Source organism: Cervus elaphus, chromosome 11, assembly GCF_910594005.1.
Source record: "Cervus elaphus chromosome 11, mCerEla1.1, whole genome shotgun sequence".
NCBI lineage: Eukaryota > Metazoa > Chordata > Mammalia > Artiodactyla > Cervidae > Cervus > Cervus elaphus.
In genome coordinates this window covers 697,249-718,811 of record NC_057825.1, presented here as the reverse complement: position 1 = coordinate 718,811, position 21,563 = coordinate 697,249, and the positions used below count along the sequence as shown (strand labels likewise).

General features: G+C 59.8%; 3 protein-coding genes across 26 annotated transcripts in view; 1 reads left to right on the top strand and 2 right to left on the bottom strand.

Moving 5' to 3' along the window:
- Nucleotides 1-385, bottom strand: part of EXD3 (exonuclease 3'-5' domain containing 3) — an 84,072-nt gene extending 83,687 nt beyond the window's left edge. For 6 of the 12 annotated variants that reach the window (XM_043916217.1, XM_043916220.1, XM_043916221.1 and 3 more), the window contains exon 1: nucleotides 236-385. The gene's annotated coding sequence lies outside the window, so the exon portion shown is untranslated. The remainder of the gene's footprint in view (nucleotides 1-235) is intronic. The other 6 variants (XM_043916208.1, XM_043916207.1, XM_043916204.1 and 3 more) reach the window with 3 other exon arrangements.
- NOXA1 (NADPH oxidase activator 1) lies at nucleotides 379-9,577 on the top strand. 8 transcript variants are annotated; one of them, XM_043916235.1, is made up of 14 exons: nucleotides 417-895; nucleotides 2,715-2,797; nucleotides 3,618-3,726; nucleotides 4,770-4,904; nucleotides 5,164-5,271; nucleotides 6,079-6,135; nucleotides 6,373-6,416; nucleotides 6,855-6,981; nucleotides 8,153-8,192; nucleotides 8,455-8,513; nucleotides 8,723-8,877; nucleotides 9,042-9,153; nucleotides 9,231-9,345; nucleotides 9,425-9,570. In XM_043916235.1, exons 1-14 carry the CDS (start codon nucleotides 719-721, stop codon nucleotides 9,511-9,513), a joined length of 1,410 nt encoding a protein of 469 aa, XP_043772170.1. In that variant the 5' UTR covers nucleotides 417-718; the 3' UTR covers nucleotides 9,514-9,570. The 8 variants fall into 8 exon arrangements, with proteins under 8 accessions (XP_043772165.1, XP_043772167.1, XP_043772168.1 ...); XM_043916234.1 differs by having other exon boundaries at nucleotides 407-895; nucleotides 9,042-9,345; nucleotides 9,425-9,577; XM_043916229.1 differs by having other exon boundaries at nucleotides 409-895; nucleotides 8,723-9,153; nucleotides 9,425-9,577.
- ENTPD8 (ectonucleoside triphosphate diphosphohydrolase 8) lies at nucleotides 9,531-15,014 on the bottom strand. Of its 6 annotated transcripts, none has more exons than XM_043916223.1 (10): nucleotides 13,909-15,014; nucleotides 12,687-12,913; nucleotides 12,489-12,606; nucleotides 11,842-11,992; nucleotides 11,578-11,737; nucleotides 11,226-11,456; nucleotides 10,892-11,155; nucleotides 10,597-10,707; nucleotides 10,318-10,455; nucleotides 9,531-10,220 (listed from the first exon to the last, which is right to left on the bottom strand). In XM_043916223.1, exons 1-10 carry the CDS (start codon nucleotides 13,955-13,957, stop codon nucleotides 10,029-10,031), a joined length of 1,641 nt encoding a protein of 546 aa, XP_043772158.1. In that variant the 5' UTR covers nucleotides 13,958-15,014; the 3' UTR covers nucleotides 9,531-10,028. The 6 variants fall into 6 exon arrangements, with proteins under 6 accessions (XP_043772158.1, XP_043772159.1, XP_043772157.1 ...); XM_043916224.1 differs by having other exon boundaries at nucleotides 12,687-12,942; nucleotides 13,909-15,013; XM_043916222.1 differs by having other exon boundaries at nucleotides 12,687-12,910; nucleotides 13,909-14,625.
- Between the last annotated feature and the right edge of the window lie 6,549 nt (nucleotides 15,015-21,563).

Here is a 21,563-nt window from a genome sequence, read left to right as displayed (position 1 = left end):
CACACGTCCCCGTCGGCGGGCCGAGCCCGGCGGGCTGAGGGCCTGACGGACGCCCCCACAGGGTCACCGGCCCGGGGCCACGGCCAACTTCCGCACCGAGCCCCCAGCCGCCCCTCCGGCGCCGGTCCGGGGCCCACGGATGACCCGCCCCCGGCCCCTCCCAGCAGCACCCGCGTCCAGCGCCGGACCCCTAGGCCCCAGGATCGCTTCACGGCCCGGCCCCGGGGCCTCTTACCTGAGACGGAAGGATCCGCCCGGAACCTTGGCGTGGCCGCGGCAGCGGCGCCAGAGGCGGGCCCGGATGGTTTTCTCCAGCGCACCGAGGCCGACTCCGAGCTGTCAGCGGCGGCGAAGCGCCCGCGCTGGAGCTCTGGGCGGAAGTCCAGAGGGGCGGGGCCGACTCGGGGGCGGGGCCGGGGCCGACTCGGGGGCGTGGTCAGGAGGGCGGGGCTTGTGGGCCTTCCTGGCGCACCTGACGCACCTGGCGCTCCGCCCCGCCCGCACCTAGTAACTGGCTCCGGAGCAGGTCCTCGCCCCTTCTGTCCGCGTCGGAGGGATCCCGCGGCCCGCGCTGGTCTCCGGATTCCCGGGCCCCGGCCCCGCGGTCCTCTGACCCCAGCACCCCCGGGCAGGACCCTCACGGCCGCTCGCTGCACCCGCCGCGATCTGGCCGGGAAGCGCCGACTTCCGCGTGGTGCCAGGCAGGGTCCACTCCGCCATGCCCTCGCTCGGGGACCTGCTGCGCGACTGGCACCAGGGCGCGCAGGCCGTGGCGCGCGGGGACTGGGACTGCGCCCTGCGCCTCTTCTCGAGCTTCTCGGAGCCGCCCGCCAGGGTGAGCTTCAACGTGGGCTGCGTGCACCTGCTGGCCGGGGACCCGGAGGCCGCGCTGCGGGTGAGCCAGGGGGCCCCCAGGCTTGGTCGCAGATACCCCACCTCACGGGATGCAGCTCTCTGCTCCTGGTGGCCGGGGCTGGGGATGAGGTGCCATAGCTGCAGGGGTGAGCCCAGGGCTCCCACCCTGCTTCCCTGATGGCCACAGGGGCACTCCCCCCACCCCAGCGTTCTGCCTCAGCGAACACCTAAGCAGGTGGGACCTGTGTGTGTCCAGGGGGGACCCTGTTGAGCTGTGTCAGGGCCAGGATGGGGTCGCAAGGCTCCAGCACAGCCTCCACTTGTGGGGACCGTTTGTCCCGCTCTGCGGTCGTGCCGAAAGACCGAGTGAGTGCTGGCTCCGGTGCTCTTGGTGGAGGTGCTAATGTACCTGCAGAGGCTCGAGGCTGGATGGGGCTGCGAGGGTTGCCTGGGTGTAGGCTTTGGGTCAGGTCTGCAGCAGACACCTGTGGAAATGGCCAGGAGACAGTCTCTGGCTGGTGCCTAAACCCCAGATCTGTGTCCCCCACCCACGCCCCAAAGCAGAACCAAGAGCCGGGTGTGTGCACGGGCACGCACATCTGCCTCTGCCGAGGGCCTGGCAGGACCATCCGTGCCCTTCAAGCCCCCAGGTTCATCACCGTGGTGCACATCCCGTGGGCGATGACAAAAAGCAGTAGCACCCTGCACACTGCTGGGGTCCCTGAGGGCCCTGCGTTGTTCAGGCCAACGGCGACAGCTACCGAAACCATGTCCAAGGGGCCTGCCCTGTCGTTCCTCACATATGTGTTCGAATCTTCAGTTATCTCAGCAGCAATGTCAGTGTTAAAATGTTATCCAGCAATGGGGATGTCATCACTGGACACCAAGGGGTCAGTGGTGTGAGGCCAGTCCAGTCACTACCACCTCTAAACCTCGATTTAATCAGAGAGAGGGGACAGAGGTTCCGGTCCAAGGGTGTGCACGTTAAATTCTCCTCCACCCTAATCAGAAATGGAATAGCGGAGGCATGTTTGTTGGAAAATTTTAAAAAGCAGATGGAATGGCTACAATCAATAAAGCTGACTTGGACAGGGTGAGGGGAGCTGGGGCTCCATGTCTGGCACGAGCTCTCCGGAAGCTCTGACCCAGCCACTCTGTGTGACAGGATAAAAGGGTTTCCCTTGTGTTGAGTGGCCACATCAGTGCCCGACTGCTGACCCTCAACCTCAGTCAGATTCAGCTCAACAAGCCCCACTCAGCCAGGTTTGTCAGAGTGGGACCATGACACCCCTCCAGTTACCTGTATTTAACTTGATGGCTGGTGTATGCACTCCTTTTGCTTGTGTTTAACTGATGGCTGCTGTCCTTGGGAATAGACGACATCATTTCTGAGTTCAGTTTCAGGAAGAGCTGGGCTTCACACACATATTAAGACTTTCGTGTTGTTGTTCTCTCTGATTCTAATAGATGAGACATGTGTGTTTTTGTGTGAACTACCAAAACTAGGGCTTGAAAGAGACAACAGTCTTAACATAATTCCCTCCCGTGGAGGTAACTATTATCAACATGCTGGAGCGTTTCCTTGTCCTCATGGTTAACAAGTTGGTCTGTGCTGCCACCTAACTACCCCCGAGCGGTCACCAGAAAACACCCGGGGAGTCAGGCAGGTTTGCATTGAGGCCGTGACGCCTGCGCCCCTTGGACTCAGAGGCCCCTGGGCAGGCAAAGGAAACTTTCTCCTGCAGGTGACCGTCATGTGGCCGACTGCCTTCCTTGACCCACTGCTGGGCATCCCCATCTGTGACACGGGGGTGACGCGGTTACAGGCCTGAGCAGTCCACAGACATTTCTGTCCGCAGGCATTTGACCAGGCAGTGACCAAGGACACCTGCTTGGCTGTCGGCTTCCTCCAGCGCGGAGTGGCCAACTTCCAGCTGGAGAGGTGAGCACGGACAGGCCCTCTTCCTTCTCTGATGGCCCTTCGTCTCTACAGAGTCCTTCCTGTGCTCCTGTCTGCCTACGGTCACCTCCTCTGGCCAGGTCCTCCCTCTGCTCCGCGGAGCCCAGGGACAGGATCGTGTCACATGGGGGCGTGTCTCTCTGTCCCCATGCCGGGCTGCACAGTCACCCTGGGCTCTGTGTGGAAGAGGGTCACAGAGCGCCTCTGCCGGCTCCCCTCCTCCGTTCCTACACCTTGGGCTGCGGGACGGCGTGATTCTGCCCATTCTGCCTTCGGGAAACCCAGGGCAGGGCTGGAGGAATGGTGCATCCCAGGACTCGGCGGGTGCGGGGGTCCTCTGCCTGCCCGGCTCTCTGCAGCAGGCCCTTCCCAGAGAAGGAATCAGAGCTGCAGGGCAGGCCCGGCGCCCACAGACAGCCTTACACAGGGCGGGCGGGCTCTCGGGTGACCTCCTTCTCATCAGCCCAGAAGCCTCCCCGGGGGCGATGAGGATCCTGGTCGGGCCTGGGGCTTCCAGCCGGGCTCTGGGTGGAGAGGCCTGCGGGATGGAGGCCCCAGAAGCAGGCAGGACACGCCCACGGCACTCTGTGCCCTGAGGTTCGGGAGAGGGCCTGGGGTGCAGGCGGAGGAGCCCACGTGCCGCATAGCCCGTCTGTGTGGCCCCCGTGAGCTGAGGCCTGCCAACCACTGCCGCCCCCGCGCTGCAGGAGGGGCTTGGGCGGGGGGTGGGTCTGGGCCAAGGAGGAGCCCTTGCCCTGGGGCCACCTGGGGCCCGCACGCCAGGCTCCCCTGCTGCCCACAGGTTCCAGGAGGCCCTGTCGGACTTCCAGCGCACCCTGGCCCAGCTGAGGGACAACACCACCATCGACTACACCCAGCTGGGCCTGCGGTTCAAGCTGCAAGCCTGGGAGGTGAGCGTGCAGGGAGCGGGCCGCCAGGAGGCGGTGTGGCTGGGCCCTGGGAGCTGTCTGTAGGTGGGCAGCCCGGGGGCTCCTTCCAGGACCCCAGTCCTGCAGGCCCCGCCCTCTGGGCCCTGTCGTCTTGTGACTGTGGCAGGTGGGCCCGAGTTAACTGAGGTGCTCCATCTGGCCAGAGGAGCCCCAAAATCCCAGCAGAAGAGAGCAGTGTCGGAGGTCAGCAAGAGGTGGCGGGGTGGGCAGGGCGGGAGCTGGCCTGGCAGAGGGCCCTGGCGTCCCTGCCCTGGGCTTGGCGCTTGGCTCAGTTCCTGGCCTCCTGGGAAGTGTCTGGCACTGACAGAAAGGCTTGGGAGGCTCCCCCCCCAACCCTGTGCTCCCTCTGCTCCCAGAAACATGCCACCTTGCAGCCTCTGGGAGCCGCAGTGTCCCGGTAGGTCAGCCGTGGAGGACGTCCCACCAGGGTGGGCCCGGCCCCAGCCCTGGCCTGCAGGGCAGGGTGTGGGCTTGGCATCCATGGCCCGGGCAGCCCCGTGGCAGCAGCTCTAAGAGTGCATGGGCCCTGCAGAGCGCGGGTACAGAGGCTGCCCCAGGCGGTGCCCCGTCCTCCTGGCAGCACTGGACGACTTGGCCGCTATCGCCCAGCACAGGGGAGTGGGGCAGACAAGAGGCACCCCTCAGACAGCGCCCCAAACTCTTGGAGGTTCAAGGAACAGGGCAGCACAGGCAGGAGGGGGTCAGGCCAAATGCAGGACGGGCGTGAAGGTTGAGCAGGTGCTTCCAGAGATGGGAGATGGCCTGACCTTCAGAGCAGAGGAGACGCAGGGAGGGCTGGTCGGCTCTGGCTGGGGGGTCCGGAGAGAAACCAGCAGGCAGAGCCCACCCCAGGGTGGGAGCCAGGGGGTACCTGGAAGAGCCCCGGGCGACTGTGTCTGGGCAGCTCAGGGGCTGGACCAGTGCAGGGCCAGGGTGTGGCCAGGTGGTAGCCCTGGAGGGGAGGGGAGTGCTGGGCCTGCCGTCACCCCACCCCCTACCCTCAGGTGCTGTTCAATGTGGCTGCAGTGCAGAGCCAGCTGGGGCTCTGGGCCAAGGCCGCCTGCAGCCTGGGGGACGCCATCTCCAAGGGGCCGGAAGGGGCCCGCAGCGACCTGGACATCGCCCTGGGCCAAGTGCAGGTAAGGCAGAGGCAAGGGGAGCCAGGCCCCTGAGCTGACTTGGGGGGCTTGCCAGGCCCACAGCCTGCAGTCTGGGGGCCCACAGCCATCCAGCCCCCCAAGACCAACCATATGAGATAGAGAGATGTCTGGAGGTGGGGGCCTGCTGGGCCCTGGAGGGATGGGCCTCCCACGGGCTGTGGGGGTTGGGGGCGGGCTGTCCTGCTCTGAGGCCCGGTGGCTCCTGCTGCTCAGGGCTGCCCTGTCTGGCCCCCTCCAGAAACAGGTCCCCCTGCAGCCTCGGCAGGTCCCCAGGGGTGAGGTCTTCCGGCCCCATAGGCGGCACCTGGAGCACCTGGAGCCTGTGGATTTCCTGGGCAAGGCCAAGGTAAAGGGAGGTGGCTTCTTGCTGCTTGGGCCCAAGGCTCAGGGCCAGCGGAGCCAGCAGGCCGCAGGGTGGATGGCCAGGCCCTGCTGAGCTCACACTGTCCTGAGTGCTGGGGTCATCGAGGCCTTGGGGTGGGAGGGGGCGCGAGGCTCCCAGGGACGGCAGCGCCTCTAGACGGGCTCACGGATGGGTCCTGGGACCTGGGGGCGGAGCCACCGGAAGCCGCTGCAGACCCCCAGCCAGCACGGCCCTGCCTGCCCCAGCCTCTCTCTCCTGGCTTCAACCTTGCCCTGCGTTTCGGCCTCAGGGGGCAGGACCCTGGAGGCAAAGGGCGGTCTGGCCAGGCCACCTCTGCCCAGCCCGGGGTCTGGGCAGGCGGCACCAGCAAAATCGCTGGCTGATGGGGTGCAGCCTGCCCCAGGGTGGGCTAGTGTGCGGGGAAAGGGGGCTCCCTGTGCACAAAGGAAGGCTCACTCTGGTCTCCAGCTGTGGCCCGGGGCCCCTGATGCCCTGGTCACCCAGGGCCAGGCACTGGGAGTCCTAGCTGGAGGGCTGCCTGGAGGAGGCACTTCTGAGCTGCATTAATCCACCCACTTGGAGCCCTTACCACAGGAGGTGACTGTTTCTGTGAAATAAGAACATTTTTTTTTTTTTAAATAAGAACATTTTAAAAGCGGTATTGAAAATAAGTCACACGGATGAGCCAGGCTCCAGCAGCCCCCACCAGGCAGGTGGGGGACTTGGGGGCGCGGGTGGGCAGCGGGCCCCGGGCACCCCTCAGGCGGCCGCCCCTGCTGTCGCTCACAGGTGCTGGCCTCTGCCCTCGCCGCCGACTCACAGAGGGCCGCCCCGCCGCAGCCGCAGGTAGGCGAGCCGCCTCCCGCCCCCCGCGTCTCTTCTGGCGTTTGCAGGTCAGGGCCTCCCAGATTCTTTACCCTTAAGGGCGCCTGAACCCTCTCTGGGGCTCCCCGCATCCCTGCAATCTAAACTTAGGGGGCGGCCCATCCTGGTGAGAGCCGGTGAAAACCCTGCAGCCTTGCCCCCCGGTCCCCGGGGCTCCTGGGGGTCTGTGTCCTGAGGAGGCATCGTCTGTGCCCACAGGCTCTGGACGCGTGTGCTGAAGCCAGGCCCGGGGCCGCTGCATGGTAGGAAGGGGTCGGCGCCCACTTCTCCTATCAGCAGGGGCTCTGCGAGGCCTGCCTCCCGGCCTGACGCTGGAGCTCCTGGGCAGACCTGCTGCAGCCACTCAGGGCTGGGAACCGGGGGCCAGCGTGGCCTGCCCCCTTTCCAGACTGTCCAGGGTCCCGGTGTGGTGGGGGGCGTCCCGCCTCACTCAGCCCTCCCATTTGTCCCGAGCCCATCCTGACCCCAGGGGGAGAGCCCACCCCCGCTCAGGCCGGGGGGGCACCAAAGGCGCCGGTGGGTGCAGCTGGCCACAGGCTGCAGGGAAAGCCCACCAGACACCGCCTTGCTGGCAGCCCTCCGAGCGGGGTGCTCCTCTCCAGCTTGGGGCTGTGCAGGCCCACCTTCCACGAGGCCTTGCCCGAAGGTGAGGCCTGGGGATGAGGGCCCCTCCCCTCCAGGGCCTGTGACACTGCCCCTGGCAGAGCTGGCACCCCCTGCAGCCCCAGGACACCTGCTGACACGGAGATGGAGGTCAGCTCCGGCCAGGCTGGGCAGCACGACCACAGCACGCCGGTCACCCACGAGGTGGGTGAGCCCCGGCGGGGCAGGCAGGGGCCACAGCATTTGCAAGACCCCCACCCCAGGCTGGGCTTGGGGACCAGCCCCAGCGGGGCCCAGCAAGGGTCTCAGGCTGGGCAGCTGGCCTCATCACCTGCTGGGGACAGGGCTTCGGCTTCCTTAGGCAGGCCAGGGGCCAGGTGGGGGCCAGCCACAGCGACCAGATGCCAGGAGTTGGGGACACACGGACGTTCACAGGTGCTCAGAGGGGAGCTGGGGGTGCTCCCCACCCCAGACCCGGGAGGGGCTGCAGTGCATGCATCAGAGCTGTGAGGCTTCCGCCCCTCAGCTGGGTCACCTAGCCTTCCTTGCTGGACGCAGGACTCCCTGAGATGCCCCAGGGGCTGTGTGCAGCTGAGAAGGGATTGGCCTGGGCTTCTCAGGGCAGGTGTGCCTGGAGGGGTGGGGCGCCAGGAGCCGGGAGGCCGCCGTGAGGAAGTTAGAGTTAACCACAGAGAAAGTGGTTACCTTGCACATTCACTTTATCAAGGGGCTCGAGTGAGAATGAGGCAGTCCTTCCTCCTCCTTGTGCACTGAGGTCCGGTCCACTCGGTGGGCTGGCCAGTGCTCTTGAAAGCTGTCGGTTCATCACCGCTGTGCTGAGCGCTAGGTCTTCCAGACAGAACAGTGGCAGCTCCCTGACTGCTTGTAGCAGCCAGCAAATCTGATAAAAATCCAAACGCTTTGTGTGCAAACAGCCCACTTAGTCCACCCTGAAGTCGGGGTCTGCTTCCCGGGTCAGCGTGGCCTGGGCTGGGGGCTCTGCATTGTCCCACCCGCAGCACACCCGCGGCTTGCGGTACCGACAGTTACGTCCAGTGTGTCCCTGGCTTCACCCCCAGCCTCCTGGGGCCGCCAGGACCCCTCAGCTGCAGCCGCCACCTCCTGGCCGGCCAGGGGAAGACAGGTCCATGCCCACAGGCACGGCGGCTTGTCTGTCGTCTCTGGTCCATACGGACCTGGTTCATGCTCCAGATTCACCCGTGACAGGGATGGACTGGTGGCCTCCTGCCCAGCCGGGCCATCTTGCAGGCCATGCCCCTCACCCTGGGTCTGCTGGGCCCAGCAGAGCCCCCGCCCCCACCCCCTGCCCTGACCTGAGGCCCAGCAGAGCCCCAGCTTGTGGCTTTCTTTGCAGAGTGCCCACGGGGAGCTTGCTGGCCAGCAGGTTCCTCCAGGTGAGGTCCTGAGCAGTGGGGGCGGGGTGCTCTCAGGGCCCCGTGGGGGGTGGGGTGCTCCCAGGGCCCCGTGGGGGGCGGGGTTCGAGGACCCAGGCAGGCGTCTCGGGGAGTACTCAGAGCAGCTGCTGAGTCCTCCACAGAGGAAGCTGGCGGCCTTGCGGTTCCCGGGGGCTGGGTTCCAGCAGCCCCTACTCTGTCGTGCTCCCCTCGGGGGGCAGCAGTCACCTGACTCCCTGGCCCCCCTCCTTCCTCCTTGCAGGGCTGCTGGCAGCCGGGGGGCCCAGCCCTGGCCCCTCCGAGGAACCCGCTGGCGCTGGGGTAAGAGCCAGCAGCTCTCACGTCACCCCCACTCCCCAGGGACACGGGGGCCCCAGGCCAGGCCCCCCTCCCATCCAGCCAAGGAAGCCTCCCAAGTCCATGGCCCCTGACCCCCCACCTCTCCACCCCTGCCCTGCCCCCAGGGCCAGAAGCCCACTCCGGCTGGCCCTGGGGCCGTGGGTCCCAACCGCCATTCTGCCTGCACCCAGGGCATGACTTCAGGGGACTCTGAGTCCTTGGTGACCGTCACCGTGCAGTGTGCCCTCACCCTGACCCTGACGGCCCCGAGAGGAGCTGACCTGTCCAGCCTGCGGGCCCTGATGAGCCAGGCCCTGCCCCGCCATGCCCAGCATGCCCAGCTCAGGTGGGCCAGGACGACGTGGCAGGGCGGGGAGGGGGCTCTGGGCTGGGCACCTCTCAGCCGTGCCCTGCAGGAGGGCCGGGTCCGTCAGAGGCTTTCGAGGTCAGAGGTGAGCACCCTCCGAAGCTGCTCACCCACGCAGCCCCCTCTGAGGCGTCTCTTTGCAGCTACCGAGACCCCAGCAAGGACGGGCGCTGGATGCCCCTGTCTGGGGACGAGGCGCTGCGGAGGGCCTGGCGGGACGCGGCTGGCCCCGGGGGTCTGCAGCTGCAGTGCCGGGTGAGCAGGGTGGGCGCGGGGGCGGCCTGCCCCTCTCCTGGGGCTGAGCTAACCCGCCAGTCCTCACCCTGCCGCAGGGAGTGGGCGGCCGGCCGGCCCTCTACCAGGTGGTGGCCCAGCACGTCTACTCCACCCAGAGGCCCGAGGATCTGGCCTTGCAGCCAGGAGACACCGTGGACGTCCTGTGCGAAGGTAGAGCCCGCACTGCCCGGGCCAGGGGTGCCCGATGGGGGGTCTGCGCACAGACGCAGTGACATGCTGATGCCCACAGTGGACCAGGCATGGCTGGAGGGCCACTGTGATGGGCGCGTCGGCATCTTCCCCAAGAGCTTTGCCGGCCCGGCTGCGCGGCACGCCTGAGGAGCTCGGCGGAGGAGGCCAGGGCGGGGAGGGTTTAATAAAGGCCTCTGCCTCCCACGTGTGACCTGTCTCTGCGCTTGACCGCTGAGAGGGCCTGACCAGGCTTCCAGGGGTGTGGGTGGGCTGCTCGGGAGAACCCCATGAAACTGGACACCAGCTCTGTCAGAGACCCCACGGCCCACGGCCAACCCTTCCCAAAGAGCTGGCCCACCCCAGGCCCGAGCCAGCCCTACACACGTCAGTCTGCCGTCAACAGTCCAGGTGCCGCACGGGTCCTGACAGCCTGGCTTCTGTGCAGAGGCTCCCGGGAGACAGGCCGGGGTGCCGGGGGCCGGCGGCTGTGGTTGGGACCTCCGCAGCCTCCATGGCCAGGGCGACCCCGGGGGCAGAAGGAGGTTGTCTGACGGCTGGCCGGAGCCCCCAGGATGAGGGCCGAAGCTCCTGATGGGGACGGGCCGGCCCAGGTGGCCAGGCTGGGCGCCGGGTCTCAGCGGCCGGCATCAGGGGCCGCTGGCCTAGTCCTGGAGCCAGAAGACGTGCACCACCACGGCCCCCAGCGTGGCCGTGAGTGTCAGCACCACGAAGACGACCCCGGCTGTCCAGATGCTGAAGCTCTGCGCCCGCCACTGCGCGGGCGCCTCGGCCGGGATCAGGTTGGTCAGGTTCAGCATGTAGCCCAGCGTCCAGCCGATGTCGGTGCTGCCAGCCTGCGGGCCACACCCCGGCCGGGGTTCCAGTCAGGGCCACGGGCTTCGGCCCCAGAGCCCCACCCCTCCCTGGCCCCCCAGACCCCCCAGCTGTCACCTGCTGGCGGAACTCGAGGCCGCTCCAGGTCTCCTCACTGAACCCGTAGCCCTCGACCAGGAGTGTGAGGATGTACAGGCCCGAGGCACAGTAGTCCCGCAGCCAGCGGTCCTGGCCCAGGGGCGCGCTCGCCTCCACCTGGGGGCTGGGAGCCCAGTGAGCCCCTCTCCCAACACACACCCCCACCCCCCACCCCGGGCAGGTCCCGCTCAGAGGCGCCTCCGCCGCCCTTGGTGAGCCCGGGGCCCAGATTGGGGAAGGCAGCCCAGGCCCACCCACCAGCTTCCAGGGCTGCAGGCAGAACTCCCAGATGGTGGCGTTGGCCTCGCTCAGTGACGGCCTGGAGGTGAGGTTCAGGAAGTGGAAGGTGTAGTAGAAGCTGGAGAAAGCCTGTGGGGAGCGGCGATTTGCCCTTGTGGGTGGGGCCCAGGGGCAGGGGCCAGGGGCCCAGGGCAAGCCGGGCTCAGCCCTAAACCTCCCCACCCGGGGTCCCAGGGTCCCCAAGGGCGCCAGGAGTCGGGACCCTCAGCCTCTGGGAGGAAGCTGGGCCCCGAGGGCAGATGGGGGGGCTCACGTAGAACTGGCCCTGCACGGGGGGCTGGTAGACCCCGGCGAAGGCACAGTCTGCTCGGCCGTCACAGCTGGAGAAGTTGAAGAGCTTCCGGAGGGCCTCAATGCAGGCCCCGGGGTTCCCCGTGCCCTCCACAGTGAGGTTCTGGCTGAGGTCCGGGGGCGCTGCTGCCAGGATGCAGGGCGACTCATACAGGGGCGCCAGGGCCAGCGTGTCCCGGTAGCCGCTGTGGTAGCAAGGGTGGCGAACCAGGAGGCCTGGGCTGGCCTGCAGGAGGACGGATCCGCTCGGAGCCTGGCCTGGCCAGCCCCGCCCTCCCCCCAGGACGCAAGCCCACCTGCACCAGCTCGACCAGCAGCCTGCTCAGCGCCTGGTCGCGCCCGAAGCAGAGGTAGCTGTGAGTGTAGACGGTGTGGTCGGCGCCGTAGAGGCGGAAGGTGGCCTGGGTGGTCTTGTCCAGGATGGGGCCTCCAGGTACAAAGGTAATCTGGGTGGAGGCCCCACCCATGTCCAGGGCGCCCACCAGCGTCTCCTCCAGGGGCTGGATCCATTCTCCAGAGAAGGAGTACTGGGCACAGACGGGGGCCCTGAGTCCTGGGCGCGGCCGCAGGGCCCACCCCTCCCCACGGCACTCTCCGCCCCCCCCCCCCCCCGCCCCCCGCCCCCGGCCCTGGGGCCGCCTGTGGCACCTTCACCAGCAGGCCCAGGACGTAGTTGACGGTGATCCAACCAAAGGCGCCTTCGTCCTGCCCTGTCAGGAGCTCTGCGCCCCGGAAGTCTGCCGGGGACTGGCCCAGGGCCTGGCTGACCGCGGCGAAGACGTCCTCCGCCTGCGAGCGATTCTTGAGGCTGCACAGGGAGGGTGGGGCGGAGTTGGCAGGAGCCGCCCCTGTTCACTGGGCCGGGTGGCGCCTCAGCCCCAGGGGCGCGTGGACCCCACGCCAGCCCCTCACCTGAGCAGCCGCATGCCGGCAGTGGCCCCCAGGAACATGGGTGTCTCGTGATGCTTGGCCTTTGGGATCAGTGCTAGCGCCTCCTCCAGGCAGCCCTGCAGGCTCTCGCCGACCCGTGCAGGGTCGGAGGCATAGGAAGAGATTCCAGGCCCTGGAACACAGCACCCAGGGTGAGGCCCCAGGCTCTGCGGCTGGTGGGGCTGAGCAGGCCTGAGGGAGGTGGAAAAGTCGCCCTGCACAGACGAGGCCCCGTCCTCACCCTCGGAGTCTGCAAAGGGGACTGTGTGTGCGAAAAGGTCTCTGCAGGTGTGATTAGTTAGGGGTCTGAAGATGAAGACCTGGCTTCCCTGGGTGGGCCCTAACCCCAACGACCAGTGTCCTTACAAGAGACGGAGGAGGGGGACAGGGGGCACACGGGGAGAGGCTCGGGAAGGCCCACGCCGGCGCCCTGGCCCAGCAACCACTGGCCAGCTGGGCCTCGTGGGTGACTCCCTGGAGCTCTCTGAGCCCTTTTCCTTCAGGTCGATTTGCTGCTGCCCGGCTCCAGCCTGCACCACCGCTGCCCCAAGCCCCGTCCCGCCGAGAGCCCAGTCGGCAGCGGCCGGCGGCTCCCAGCCCCGCCCACCGCTGGCAGACTGTCCACTGACCTTCCGCCTGGCAGGCCAGGGCCTGGCTGACCACGCCCGTGTCGTTCTCCTTGTCGGCCGGCCACTGATACACAAAGAGGGATGTGTGGGAGGACCCAGCGTCGAACACGATCCCGAACTGGGGGTGACACTGGGGTCAGGAGGGCGTGGGGCAGGCACAGCCCATCCCAGCTTCCCCGGGAGGGCCCAGGGGCGCACCTTGGTGTCTGTAGGCAGGAGGACGTTGATGGTCCCCACCAGGATGAGAAGTAGCGCGGTGAGGCCTGAGACCGCGGCGGCACCCAGCAGAGCCTTGAAGACCCGCTGCTTCCAGGTCAGCCCCATGGTGGGGGCGGGACTGGCACCTGTGGGGCTGCGGGGGGCACCCCGACTCCGCTGGCTGGAGCGCCCCTCGTCCTCCCTGGGGCTCAGGTGGCCCACTCCTGCTGGTCAACAGGCAGGGCCAAGGACCGCGCTGCAGAGCCGGGGTGCCCCCCCAACCCCGTGCATGGCATCAGACGGGCTGCAGGGGCCAGGCGCGAGGCTGCCCGGTCTGGTAAGCTAGCTGGCCACATACAGCGCGGGGGGGGCACTGGGGTCACACCGGGGGCCGGCGAGCCACCCCCCTCCCTCCACCCCCAGGACCCCGGCCCCTCCCATCCCCGACCGTCCAGGACTCCCAGCTCCACACTGAACTCCCAGGACCCCACCTCTCCCACCCACCAGGCTCCTCCCTGCGGCCCCACCCCAGGCCTCTCCCAGGGTGTCTTCTGAGAGCCCTGGGGTCAGGCCTGAACCCGGTGGGGACAGGAAACTGCCTGGCCATCCGGTTGCCAAGCTGCCCGTGTGGAGCCAGGAGGGTCCCGGGAAGTGCAGTGTCTCTCCCAAAGGGCTGAGGAGCTCTGAACTGAAGCACCTGGTTTCTGTTTAAAAGCCCAGCCTCGCGCCTCTCTGATCTGATTCTGACATTCTTCCCTGGCCCTACGACTGACCCTCGGCAGCGGGCCCAGGCTCACCCAGCAGTGAGGGTCGCTCCGGGCATCCGAGGCCTCACCAGCCCCGCCCTGCATCCCTGAGCGGGCCGGGCACAGCAGCCACCAGGAGCCCTGGGCCGGCGGCCGCCCGGCCAGAGGAAGTGGTTGGGTCACTAGGACCCTGAGGTCGCGGACTTTGTGTCTGCAGGACCGCAGGTGCTCCCGAGGCTTCCGGCCGGGAGTGGGGCCTCCGAGTGAGGTCATGTTCCCATTTTCAGGGGGGAGACCAAGGCTCAGAGAGGGCGGGTGACCTGCCTCTGTCCCCGAGCGGCAGGCCACGTCAGGAACGGGCAGGAACCAGGGACACCAGGACCCCACCCCACACCACCTCCAGGGCGCGCAGTGCCCTGAGCCCCGCGGGTGGGCAGGAGCTGGGTAGAAGCTCCCATAGCCCGAGCGCCCCTCACCTGGGCTGTCGATGAGCAGCAGGAGGCCGCGAGGAGGGAGCTGGACCATCTGCCAGCTCTCGGCACCTGTCCGGCGATATCTGCCTGCCGCCACCCCACCCCCTGTCGCCACCCCCACACCCAGCCTGCTTACCGCTGGGCCCTGCCCCCACCCAGGGTCACCACCCCGCCCCCGCCCAGAGGGGTCCCTCCTGGGAGCTGCTCGGACTTTGCCCTCTGACCCCGCCCTTCCCCAGCCGGGGAAGGCGCCAGGACTGGGCGAAGGGCAGGTCGGAGTCAGGTGACTGCAAAGGCCTGAGGCCCAGGACTCAACCCGAGCAAAGGCCGGAAGCCCGGAGGGGAAGGTCAGGCTGTTCCCGCGCGTGCAGGAAAGTTGCCCCTTTTCTGCGCCCACCTGTCGATTCGTGTAACCACAGCCGCCCGGCCCTGCCCCCACCTCTCGGCTCCCCTCTCCGATGTTTGGTCCTTGCGAGGGAGTCAGAGACGACCGAGCCTGGCTTCTTCCCTCAGCTCCCCGGGGCCTGCGAGGAGGCTGCCCCAGTGAGCTGAACCCCCCGGCGCTGGAGGCCGCGGGCCCCCGCTCCCCAGCTGCGAGGTGTGGCCGTGGACAAGCACACACAGGCTGCACTGCACGCCTGGAAACTGACCACTCGGTTCCCCTCAGAGCTGCCCACGGGCCCCAGGGGACGTGGGTTTGATCCCTGGCTAGGGAACTGAGGTTCCACACGCCACCGGGCAGCTAAGGCCACGAGCCGCAAGTAGAGTCTGTGCACCGAAACTGAAGATCTCAGAGACCCAACGCAGCCGAACAAATGAACAAAAATAGATTTTAAAGCCCTGCCCAGATGCTCTCTAGCGTGAGAGCTCGTTTCTCTGCAGTTTCTCTGCGTCCTTCTAGCATCCGTGTCAGTTTTTCCTCTCAGCTGGTCTGATGTGCACTCAGGCCTCCCACGGCTTCCGTTCACACGGGGGCTGGGGACCCCACATCCACATCTGTACATGTGACCCTCTCTGGCGAAGTGTCATGTCTTTTGATTGGACCATTTGATTTCTTCCTGTTGAGTTTAGGGAATTCTTTATATATTCTAGGTGCAGCTCCTTCTGTACAAGGTTTGCAAATACCTTCTCTCAGTCTGTAATTTGTCTTAGCTGTGTATTTCACAGGGTAATTTTTAACTTCTTGATGCAATCAAATTTATCAGCGTGTTCTTTTGTGGGTGGTCTTTTTGTGTTGTTACCAAGAACTCTTTGCCTAACCCCGGTCATGAAGATTTCTTTCTCCTTAAGTCTCCTAGTCTCATGATGTGACTTGATCTATGAGCCATTCTGAATTATTCTCTGTAAGAGGTGTGACTTCATCACGTCCACCTCTTCTGCACATGGATGGCAGAGGCACTGGCACCATCCTTTCCAAAGAAGATGTGGTACATCCATGTATTTATATATCCAACAGAGTAGTACTCAGCATCCAAAAAGAATGAAATGATGCCACTTGCAGCACCACGGATGGACCTAAAGGCAAAGACAAATACCATATGCTACCACTTACATGTGGAATCTAAAATACGATACAAATCAACCTGTGAAACAGAAACAAACCTGTGGGTGCACGCGGGGAGGGAGAGCGGGGAGGGAAGGACCAGGGGTTTGGGGTCAGTAGACGCAGGCTCTTATCTCCAGGACGGAGAAACAACAAGGTCCCCCGTGCACCCCAGGGAGCTGTATTCAGCATCCCGTGATAAGCCAGATGGAAAAGAATGTGAACAAGACTGTACATGTGTTTAACTGAGTCACGTGCTGAGTTACAAAATGTAAACAACAGTGAGTGAAGTGAAAGTCGCTCAGTCATGTCCGACTCTTTGCGACCCCACAGACTGTAGAGCCCATGGAATTCTCCAGGCCAGAATACTGGAGTAGGTGGCCTATCCCTTCTCCAGGGGATCTTCCTGACCCAGGAATCGAACCGGGGTCTCCTGCATTGCAGGCGCATTCTTTACCGACTGAGCTATCAGGGTAAACATAACATAGAGCAGTACTCAGCATCAGAAACAATGAAACGTCATAAACAACAATACTTCAATAAAATTTAAGGAAACCATCCTTTCTCTGTGAACCCCTCTGCACCTCCGTATAAACGGCCATGTGGTTTATAGACAGCGGGCCCGTTTCCCCGCTGCCTCTTGTCCCTGATGCTGTCTCGATTACACAGCCACAGAGTTAATACTGTGCGGTGTGAGTCCTCCAACCTCAATCTTCTTTTTCAAAATTGCTCTAGCTACCCTAGTTCCTGCATGCTTACTTGCTCAGCTGTGTACGACTCTTCGAAACCCTAGGGACTGTAGCCCACCAAGATCCTCTGTCCATGGGATTTTTCAGGCAGGAATACTGGAGTGGGTTGCCATTTCCTCCTCCAAGGGATCGTCCCAACCCAGGGATCGCACCCTCATCTCCTGGGCTTCCTGCATTCCAGGGGGATTCTTTACCCGCTGAGCCATCAGGGAAGCCCCTCTTTTGGAGGTAGTAGGATGGAAATAAACATTCTACATGCTTGAAAGAAGAAACATGTAGTTCCTATGCCCTTCCATGTAAATTTTATAGTCAGCTCTTCATTAAGTACAAAAAAATCTGAAAGTTTTATTGGTGTTATGTCAAAAATCTATGATCACTTTGTGGAAAATTGGTATCTTTACAATTTTGGGCTTTCCAATCCTCGAGCACAATTTATCTTCTCTCTGTTTAAAGTTTAGGTCTTAAAATTCCTTCTCATCAGCATTTTTCTAGTGTTCAGAATACCGATCCAGCATATGTTTTGTTGCATCTACACCAAAGTATTCCATCTTTGTGGGGAACCTTTGTAAACGGTACCTTTTAAAATTCAGTTTTGAATTGTTTATCAGCGGTAGGTAGATGCAGTTGGTTTTGCGGTCCACCTCGCATCCACCACCTTGCCAAGCCCACCTCCTCGTCACAGGAGTCTGTAGCTCCCTGGGACAGGGCAGTCATGGAAATAGGACAGCGGCGCCCCCTCCTCTGTGCGTGTCTCTTCCTGCCCTTGCTCACCTGGGCACTGGCCAAGACGCCGCTGCGTGGAGGGGGTAGCCTCACTCCCAGCCTGAAGCGCCTGAGGCATGGCGTCAGTTGCAGGCAACTCCTTTGCCAGTTTTCGTCAGGAATGAGTTCTGTGTTTCATCATGTGCTTGTCTTCATCCATTAGCACATTTGTGTGATTTTTCTTCTTTGAACATGGTGTGGTGGGTTGCGTTGCTTCTCTTGAATACTGAACCAGGATAAACTTCACTTGATTGCGGTGCACTATTTTCTTTCCATATCACTGGATTTTGTTTGCTAATACAGTCAGGTCTCGTTATTTGTGGATTTTGTACTAGCAATTTTGCCTACCAACCTCAAATTGCTTTTGTAATCCCCTTAGTGGGCATTTCCGGGCACGAGCGGAGCAGCAAACCCATGAGTGAGTTGACCCGCCCGTCCTCAGCCGAGGTTCAACAAGGCGACACTGCCTTCTTGTTTCAGCTTGTGCTGTAAACAAGTATCCTTTTCACGCTCAGCTTCGAGCCATCTGTTTGTACTTGTGTGCTTTCGGGAATCTGAGCCTGTATTTCCCCAGGGAGCAGTGGTTCGGTGTCGGCTGACTTGGGGCTTGCAGTGACTCCACAGAAAAGAAGGATAAAAGCATCTGGAGGATTTCTGCGGCTGTGTTCACAGCACTGGGCTGATGCTGAATGGGTTGGGAAGTTTCCTTCCCCCTTCACCTCCTGGAAGGGATTTCTAGTCTTCCTTCTTTAAATGTTTTGTGTAATTGCCAGTGAAACCATCTGAGACTTGCTTTTTCAGAAGATATTTAATTGCAGACTCAATTTCTTTAGTGGTGATAAGGCTATTCAAGCTATCCAATTCATGCTGAGTGAGTTTTGGTAGTTTGTGGCTTTTGAGGACTTGGCCCATGTCACTCCAGTTATTGACTTTGTGTCAACAGAATTATCCAGAGCCTTCCTTTCCTATCTGCTTGCCATGTTTGTAGTGACAGACCTCTTTCATTCCTGATACTGTCTTTGGGCCTGCAATTTTTTTTTTTTTTTTTTTTTTGCTGTTGCTATTGCTAGAGGTCTATCGATTTTTTGTTTCATAATTTTTTTCTTTTTTTGGTTTCCAAATTTTTTTTTATTTCTGCTCTTACACATGCTTGTAAGATTATGCTCAAAATCCTTCAAGCTAGGCTTTAGCAGTAAAATGAGAACTGCTAAATTTAGTGAAATGAGAACTTCCTGATGTACAAGCTGGGTTTAGAAAAGGCAGAAGAAGCAGAGATCAAATTGCCAACATTCTTTGGATCATGGAGAAAGCAAGGGAGTTCCAAAAAACCATCTACTTCTGCTTCATTAACAACGCTAAAGGCTTTGACTGTGTGCATCACAACAAACTGGAAAATTCTTTAAAATACTGGAGTACCAGACCATCTTACCTGTCTCCTGAGAAACCTGTATTTGGGTCAAAAAGTAACAGAACTAGACATGGAACAACAGACTGGTTCGAAATTGGGAAAGGAGTGCTTCAAGGTTGTGTTATTCTCACCCTGCTTATTTAACTTGTGTGCGGAGTACGTCATGCAAAATGCTGAACTGGATGAATCACAGGCTGGAATCAAGACTGCCGAGAGAAATATCAACAACCTCAGATATGCAGATGATACCACTACAAGGGCAGAAAGTGCAGAGGAACTAAAAAGCCTCTTGACGAGGGTGAAAAAAGAGAGTGAAAAAGCCACGTTGAAATTCAACATTCAAAAAACTAAGATCATGGCCCCTGTTCATTGCAAATAGATGGGGAAAAAGTAGAAACTGGAAGATTTTATTTTTGGGGGGCTCCAAAACCACTGTGTGCAGTGACAGCAGCCATGAAATTAAAAGATGCTCCTTAGAAGGAAAGCTATGACAAATTAGACAGTGTATTAAAAAACAGAGACATCACTTTGCCCACAAAGGCCCGTACAGTCAAAGATATGGTTTTTCCAGTAGTCGTGTACAGATGTGAGAGCTGGACCATAAGGAAGGCTCAGTGCTGAAGAATGGATGCTTTTTGAATTGTGATGCTGGAGAAGACCCTTGAGAGTCCTTTGGACTACAAGGAGACCAAACCAGTCAATCCTAAAAGAAATTAACCCTGAATATTCACTGGAGTTGTTGACAGCAGTTGAAACTCCAATACTTTGGCCACCCAGAGAAAGGACCTTAATGCTGGGAAAGATTGAGGGCAGGAGGAGAAAGGAGTGACAGAGGGTGAAATAGTTAGATAGTATCACCAACTCAATGGATATGAACTTAAGCAAACTCCAGGAGATAATGGAAGACAGAGGAGCCTGGTGTGCTGTAGTCCATGGTTTTGCAAAAAGTAGGACACAACTTAGCAACTGAACGATAAAAACAACATTTATTTCCTCTTTTCTGCAAGATTTGGGCTTATATTGCTCTTTCTTTTCTAATTTAAGGTGGAAGCTTAGATTACTGATTTGAGATTTCTTTTCTAATGTAAGCATTTGTACTAGAAATTTCCCTCTAAGCACTGTTTCAGCTGCATCTCTTAATTTTCTTACATGCTGCATTTTAATTGCATTCAGTTAAAAATATTTTAAGTTCCCCTTTCGATTTTTTGATCCATGGATTATTTAGGATTTTGGTGTTTAATTCCCAACTGATTAAAGAGTTTTCGGACATCTTTCTCTTACTGATTTTCATTCTATTATAGTCATTCTATTATACATGCTTTGTATGTTTTGATACCTTAACTTTGCTCAGGTTTTAATCAGGATACGCTTCGTTTGGGGGGATGCCCCTTGTGCACTTGAGAAGGACATACATTCTGCTGCTGTTGTGTGCATCGCGCTATAAATGACACTATGTCCAGTTGGTTGATAGTATTGTTCACTTATTTTATATCCTTGCTGATCTTCTGTCTATAAGCTTTATCTGTAACTGAGAGAGAAGCACTGCTGTGTGTGTGGGACCCCCTGGACTGTAGCCCGCCAGGCTCCCCTGTCCATGGGATTCTCCGGGCAAGAACACCGGAGTGGGTTGCTAAGCCCTCCTCCAGGGGGTCTTCCCGACCCAGGGATTGAACCCACTTGTCCTGAGTCTCCTGCACTGCAGGCAGATTCTTTACCATTGAGTCCCTGAGGAAGCCTAAAGTGCTGCAGACTCCAACTATAATTGAGAGTTTGTCTATTTCCTTTTCTTTTTCACTTCTTGGCCACACCTCACAGCATGTGGGATTTTATTTCCCTGAACAGGCATCAAACGCACACCTCTTGCAGTAGAAGCTTAGAGTCTCAACTGCTGGACCATGAGGGAAGTCTCAGAGTTGTCTCTTTCTACTTTCTTTTTTTAACATTTAAAAAAACATTTCTTTGGCTGTACTGGGTCTTAGTTGCAGCACGTGGGACCTTTGATCTTCCTTGCGACATGTGGAATCTTTACTTGTGGCACACAAACTCTCAGTTGCAGCATGTGGGATCCAGTTCCCTGACCAAGGATCAACCTCAGGCCCTCTGCACTGGGAGCTCAGAGCCTTGCCAGGGACACCAGCGAGTCCCTATTTCTACTTTTAGTACTGTCCATTTTTGCTTCAAAAAGTTTTTTCTTTTTGAAAAAGAAAAAAACCTCTCTTTTTAGGTGCCTACTTTTAGAATTGTTATGGCTTCTTGAAGAATTGTCAGTTTTATCGATACATAATGTCCCTCTTTAGCCTTGGTAATAATGCTCTTTGTTCCAAAGTTTCCATTGTGTGTCATTAACAAAACCACTCACTCCTATCTTCTTCTGATTAGTATTTGCATGGTATGTCATCTTTCATCCTTTTACTTTAATCTATGTATCATCATATTTGAAGTAAGATTTAGAAATTGTAATTTATAATGAGAAATAAATATTTGGTCTTCATCTGTCTCTGGTTCTCGGTCCCTAAAACCCTGCATTTTCCTAGGCTATGAGAGAAATCCATTTACACCCGCTGTAATTATGGGTAATTTTAACTTGATAAGTCAACTGAAAGAGAAAGAAAGTGAAAGTCGTTCAGTCACGTCTGACTCTTTGTGACCTCCATGGACTATACAGTCCATGGAATTCTCCAGGCTAGAATACTGGAGTGGGTAGCTTTCCCTTCTCCAGGGGATCTTCCCAACCCAGGGATTGAACCCAGGTCTCCCGCATTGCAGGGGGATTCTTTACCAGCTGAGCTATCAGGTAAGTCAATTGGTATTTGGTAATTCAATTCAAAATGGTAATTTGAATTTAGGTCTAGCATTTTATTATTTTGGTGGGGTTCTTTTTCAGTTCCCCCTTTCCCCTTTCTTGCCTTCTTTTGGGTTATCTCGAACATTTTTTAAGTATGCCTTTAAATTTTTCTATTATGATTTCGACTATATCTGTTTTGTATAATATTTTAACTGCCTTACCTACCACCTTCTATGCTATAGTTGTCTTGCACATCACACTGACACTGAAACTACCCCCTGAACAATGCTGTAGCTTTTGCTTTTATTGTCCAACATATTTGAAAGAACCTGAGAGGAGAACAACACTTCTGTTGCTCTTCCTTAATCCCAGTGTTCCAAGTGTCCTTCTTGGAACACTGGTTTTTCTAGT